This window comes from Anopheles darlingi, chromosome 2 (assembly GCF_943734745.1).
Source record: "Anopheles darlingi chromosome 2, idAnoDarlMG_H_01, whole genome shotgun sequence".
Taxonomy (NCBI): domain Eukaryota; kingdom Metazoa; phylum Arthropoda; class Insecta; order Diptera; family Culicidae; genus Anopheles; species Anopheles darlingi.
In genome coordinates, this window is record NC_064874.1 from 2,512,501 (window position 1) to 2,517,500 (window position 5,000).

The 5,000-nt window shown below is 47.3% G+C and overlaps 3 protein-coding genes across 5 annotated transcripts in view; 2 read left to right on the top strand and 1 right to left on the bottom strand.

Annotated features, from left to right (window-relative positions):
* The window catches only part of LOC125959752 (ATP-dependent DNA helicase Q5), a 6,929-nt gene extending 5,512 nt beyond the window's left edge, over nt 1–1,417 (bottom strand). For all 3 annotated transcript variants that reach the window (XR_007469764.1, XM_049692675.1, XM_049692676.1), the window contains exons 1-2: nt 637–1,417; nt 1–534 (exon numbers count right to left, since the gene is read on the bottom strand). The exon at nt 1–534 is cut by the window's left edge and continues 113 nt beyond it. Coding sequence is in view for 2 of the 3 variants with exons in the window: in XM_049692675.1 (XP_049548632.1) it covers nt 1–534; nt 637–1,177 (1,075 nt within the window). In the remaining variant the exon portion in view is untranslated. The remainder of the gene's footprint in view (nt 535–636) is intronic.
* Nucleotides 1,418–1,941: 524 nt separating this feature from the next.
* On the top strand, nt 1,942–3,747 carry LOC125959777 (glycerophosphodiester phosphodiesterase 1). Its single transcript, XM_049692714.1, has 5 exons — nt 1,942–1,978; nt 2,044–2,590; nt 2,657–2,855; nt 2,938–3,122; nt 3,185–3,747. Exons 2-5 carry the CDS (start codon nt 2,097–2,099, stop codon nt 3,345–3,347), a joined length of 1,041 nt encoding a protein of 346 aa, XP_049548671.1. The 5' UTR covers nt 1,942–1,978; nt 2,044–2,096; the 3' UTR covers nt 3,348–3,747.
* Nucleotides 3,748–4,507: 760 nt separating this feature from the next.
* Nucleotides 4,508–5,000, top strand: part of LOC125959790 (trypsin-like) — a 917-nt gene continuing 424 nt past the window's right edge. The window contains exons 1-2 of the mRNA XM_049692729.1: nt 4,508–4,565; nt 4,671–4,942. Coding sequence (XP_049548686.1) covers nt 4,508–4,565; nt 4,671–4,942 — 330 coding nt within the window. The remainder of the gene's footprint in view (nt 4,566–4,670; nt 4,943–5,000) is intronic.

The window sequence follows — 5,000 nt, forward strand, 5'->3', positions numbered from 1 at the left end:
AGCATTGGGTTTTGAACTTTGCGACCGGCTCTTTCAGCCTCAGGTTCTTGAAGATGTCGGCCACCACCTGCTTGGAGGCGGTTGCCGTTAGCGCAATCCACGGTATGGAAGGGTATTCGCTTCGCAGAGCACCAAGTTTGAGGTAGTCCGGGCGAAAGTCATGACCCCACTCGCTAACACAGTGCGCCTCATCAACCACAATGTATGCCACCTTCCGGTGTTTGACCAAATGCTGTATGATCTCCTTGAAGATGGCTGTCTGAGCTTGCTCGGGCGTGATGTAGAGGAAGCGTATGTCCGTCTTGACCGCCTTCAGATCGTTCAACACGCGTTCCCGATCGCGGGAACCCATTTTGGAGTTGATCGAATCGGCCGGAATCTTTATCCGAGCCAATGTGTCCAGCTGATCTTTGATCAGCGCCAGCAGTGGCGAAAACACGATCGTTACTTTGTTATCCTGCATGACACCGGGCAGCTGAAAGCAGAGCGATTTACCTGCTCCAGTCGGCATGGAAACGTACACATCGCGGGTTCCTGTGAAAACGGGGGCGAATCAAAAAGAAAAAAAAACAGAATGTAAGCTACAACGATGTTCGCGGGACTGCGGGTGACCACCCATGCGACTCATCTACGTACGAGCTATGATGGTTTCAATCGCCTCCTTTTGCAGATGGCTTTTGAAGTCGCGATGGCCAAAGTATTTCCAGAGCTTCTCCAGCAGCAGCTCGTCGGCCTTGGTGTCTTTCTCCAGCGCATGCCGGCCCAGATGATCCGGTGAGTCACCGATTTCGACGATATCGTCGTCCACTGGGATTTCGATCGGTGTCTGAGGGCGATGTGTACCCAGATCATCGTCGTAATCGTCCGGCATGGGTGGCGTCCGGGGCGCCCTAGGCGGAACGTAGTCATCAAATTCATCACATTTCGGATCTTTCGCCAGCAGTTCCTCTAGCGACGCATCGACCTCCGCATCGCACTTGGTGCTGTAAACCCGAGAGACGTGTGGTGGCGGAGCGCGTTCCTGCAGCGTCGCTTGGTCCGGCACCACGCCAGCGGTGGCTGTTGGATCGATTCGGCAGCTGGTACCGTTAGCTTTGCGTTCGGCTCGATTATTTTTAACATTTTTCCAGAACGACGCCTTCAAAGATTCGTTAAACTTGTCGAACTCTGAAGACATTTTTTCGTCGGCAGCAGGGCTCCCGTTTGGGGGAACAAGCTAAACCGCACCAGCAGCCCCAGCCCGCACCAATCGAAAGTGCGTCGTAATTTCCGTTTCACAAAGGCTCCAAACGAGCGGATTAGAACACGCACGGCTCCGCAACGAAAAACCACGATTTTTCACTGTTTTTCACGAGTTTTCACGCTTTTTTCACGAAAATCCGCACATCGCGGCATCGGCCAAAATTGCTCGATTCGACTGCCTGTGCACAGTGGACGAGGTGGGTGGCCAAAAATTCGATGACAGCCGTTGTGTGACAGTAGAGCCGATCAACAAAGCAACGCGCGTTTGAAGAAGAAGAAGACACGGCAAAGTTTAATGGTTTTATCAGGCAATGTACCTGATTTCACTCTTTTTCGAATGTTTAAATGATTGATTTCACTATTTAGCATCAAACAAGCGACCTCGTTGTGTTTTACAGCGAGTGAATAGGGTCCAGAAATGTCAGCTAGTTCCGGTTCTGGGACAGGTGGCAAGACCTACGGCCAGATACCATTTTGAAACACTAGGAAGAACTTTGGGAATATTTGTATAAAATTGAACTTTCGTGCCACTTCTCGTGAATTTCGTAATACCACGGATCGCGAAAACAGTTTCGAAAACCGCATTTTCGAAGTAAATGTAAACAATGAACGTTACTGTCAAATTCTTAACTATTTTCTAAAATTCGATCTTGGTTTTGTTCTGTATGAAGCCACCTCTCTATTTAAAGCACCTTGTCTCAAACCAAAAAACAAAAAAAAATTTCCAAAACTTGTGGTACGTAAAAATGCACTAATTTTGTTGAAAAAGTACTAAATTCCCACTACTTTGCACTACCACAGGCTGGCGGTAGTTTGGCGGCTCGCGGCGACGACGACGACGACGGAAATCGCGCATGAATCTGGGGACAGTGATAAAAATTTGCAAAATGCTTTTTCAATTGTTTTGGTTTCTCGCGACTTGCTGCACGTTTGTAGTGAACGCCCTTTGGTTATGCTGTAATTTCGCCTCGGTCAGCTTTCCCTGGTTGATGCTGGCGTTCTTTTTGGTTCTGCTGGCCTCCAAATTCGTGAAACTAAAGTCGCCCTCCGACGAAGTGGTACGCTCGTTGCTCTGGAAAAGTGAGAAACAGCAGGGCTGCGGCGATGACTGGCCGATCTTGAACCGGGGCGGAGGGTTTGATGCCCCGGACAACTCCATGGCCGCGATTAATCAGTGCTTAGCACAAAAGTGCCACAAAATACTGCTCAATCTCAGCGTGACCAGCGATGGACAGGCCATTCTGCTTCACAAATCGACCCTCGAGAAGGCGAACATTAACGAACCCGTTTCGAAGCTGCACTCCAGTTTCTTCGATAATTTCAGCATTACTGAGCACCATCCGCTCGGGTAATGTGGCCAGCACTTCCAGATGCGTAAGAGCGGAAATGCTCATATCCTCTTCTTTTTTTGCAGACAAATGTTTCAGTCGGAGAAGGTGGTAACTTTTGAAAAGTTGCTTAAACTGCTGGAGTCCTCGGAAGTAACAGTATTCCTGCTGGCATCGCAAACCACTCCTCGACTCTTGGAGATCATCCGTGAAGCCGCTACACGCTGCCCAGTATTCACCAAACGTATCATTTTCTGCTGCTCGTCTCCAGTCGCTATCTACCAGGTAGGGAATCCGAAAGTGGCCGCGCGGAAGCAGACTCTGACACGTTCGCACGAGGCATTCATTTGTCCTCGTGTTGTTTCAGCTTCGTCAACGATGTCCCGATTTAGTGTGTGGATTGTGGATGGAAAAGTCCTACCATTTGCGAATGCCGCAATACCTAAATAGCTCGACAATACTGTTGTCCGTACTTGGTGCAATTTATCGCAACATAATCGCTCCGGTGATTGGTATCAGTATTGTGTTTATTCACAAGGATGAGTATAATGCGTGAGTATCTTCGTATTCTGCCGTAGACAATGCAGTAAAATAATGCTTGGTGTTCTTTTCAGACAAATCTCCACACTATGGAAAAATGTAGGTGTTCGACCGATAGTGTATACGATAAATTCTCCGAACGAAAAACGTTACTTCCAGCAAGTGACAAAAACGCTTTATCTCACAGATTCCTTACGATCGGAACCGCATCTAATTTTTAAGACGAGAATGATCTGAACAGCACAACCATTTCCTCATTCGTTCTAGTATTGCTCTATGTCGTGTTGTGACTCATGTCTTGTCTCAGTCTCGGATTAGCCTTATTCAGTTCCTTTTAAGTTCGTAGCCTTGCGCCGTCTCTAAAGAAGCATTTATTTCTGTTTGTCATTTATTTATTGCGTACAAAGGACAGTGTAAACAAAGGTGGTCGCTGAACGAAACAGCCATCTACGCTTAATGGCCACCGTCCGAAGCCATAGCCGAAAGTATTATTAGTTCCCAAAGATACCAATAGCAAAGCATAGCCAGTGCGTAAGTACCTGCCGTGGGTACAATGCTTGTAAACAGCATTTAAACGATGTATTAAATACTCCAAACAATAAATAAATTGTGTGATGATTTTCATCAATATAAGGTTTTCGCCCCAGCCTAAGTTACTTTTCCTAGTAGCTTCTACATTCCATCCTCTCGTCAACACCGCTAGTCACATCTAGACTGACCCTGAACTGATCGTCTTAATCCACATGTCCTATATCGAGCCAAACCAACATTCTCTATAACGTTTAACAGCATTTTGATACCGGAAATAGTTCGTTATGTGGCTTCGGCCTATAAATAGCACAGAATCAATATACTTGATGGGTGGGCCTTGTCTAGAAGGAAGTAATCATGGTACACAGGGAACAGTCAATAAAATGACTCTTTTTATTTTGCATTTCATCTCGCGTCTCCTGATAAGCCAGCCATTAGTTGCTTTACAATCCGTTTTTTGCGTGACGTTGCCGTTGGATAAAACTGTTTGTGGCAGATGTCGCGGTTTGTTTGGCTGGGGGCTACTACGAAAGGCCGTAATCGGCTTCGGATGAGCGGGTGGACTGGAAACAGTATAACGTGCGGACATGTGCGGTGCTCTTCACTGTGCCTATCTGCGGGAGCTGGCCAGGCCCGAGCAAGTCGGAAACAGGTCGCCTGGGGTATGCTGGAGATAAACCGTCTTCTCATCTCATATCTTTGTTTGTCGAATCTCGCAGTAAAAGATAACATCTGATTTCGGTACTTTAATATAAGCTTCTGCATCCACTCGTGCTTCGCGTTAGGTTAGTAGATGACGACGAGCAGCATAGCGAGTAGTTAGGAACCTTTTTCGAAGTGTTCCAGTGGAGTTATAATCTACGAAAATGCGTTGGTGTATCCTGTTCGCCCTTTTCATAGGATCAGTTTCCAGCGCAACGATCGGTAAATGATAAAAACTAATTAAACTACAGCAATAGTGGCCTAGATTAAACGTAAAGGTGTGCGTAAACTGTGAAAGATGTTCAAGTATCCTGCTAACGATTCTAGGTAATCAACAGTATTACTATTCCCGCCAACCGGCACTGTTTCGTTTGCTGATGAAATATCGAATGTGGCCAGCGAATCGAAGCATCAAATTTGAGAAACCCAACACACCGGCACCATTCATTTTCGGAGGAGAAAGTGCCTCTATCGATGATTATCCCTACCAGCTTTCGTTGCGCCACGAGGGAACGCACGTGTGCGGAGCATCGATCATAGCCGAGTTCTGGGCGCTTACCGCGGCCCACTGTCTGGATGCGGCACCATTTACGAGTGGGGTAAGACCGAGCCACAGGGCAGATGGCCACCAGGGAGGGTGTTATCTGTCTGAGCTGG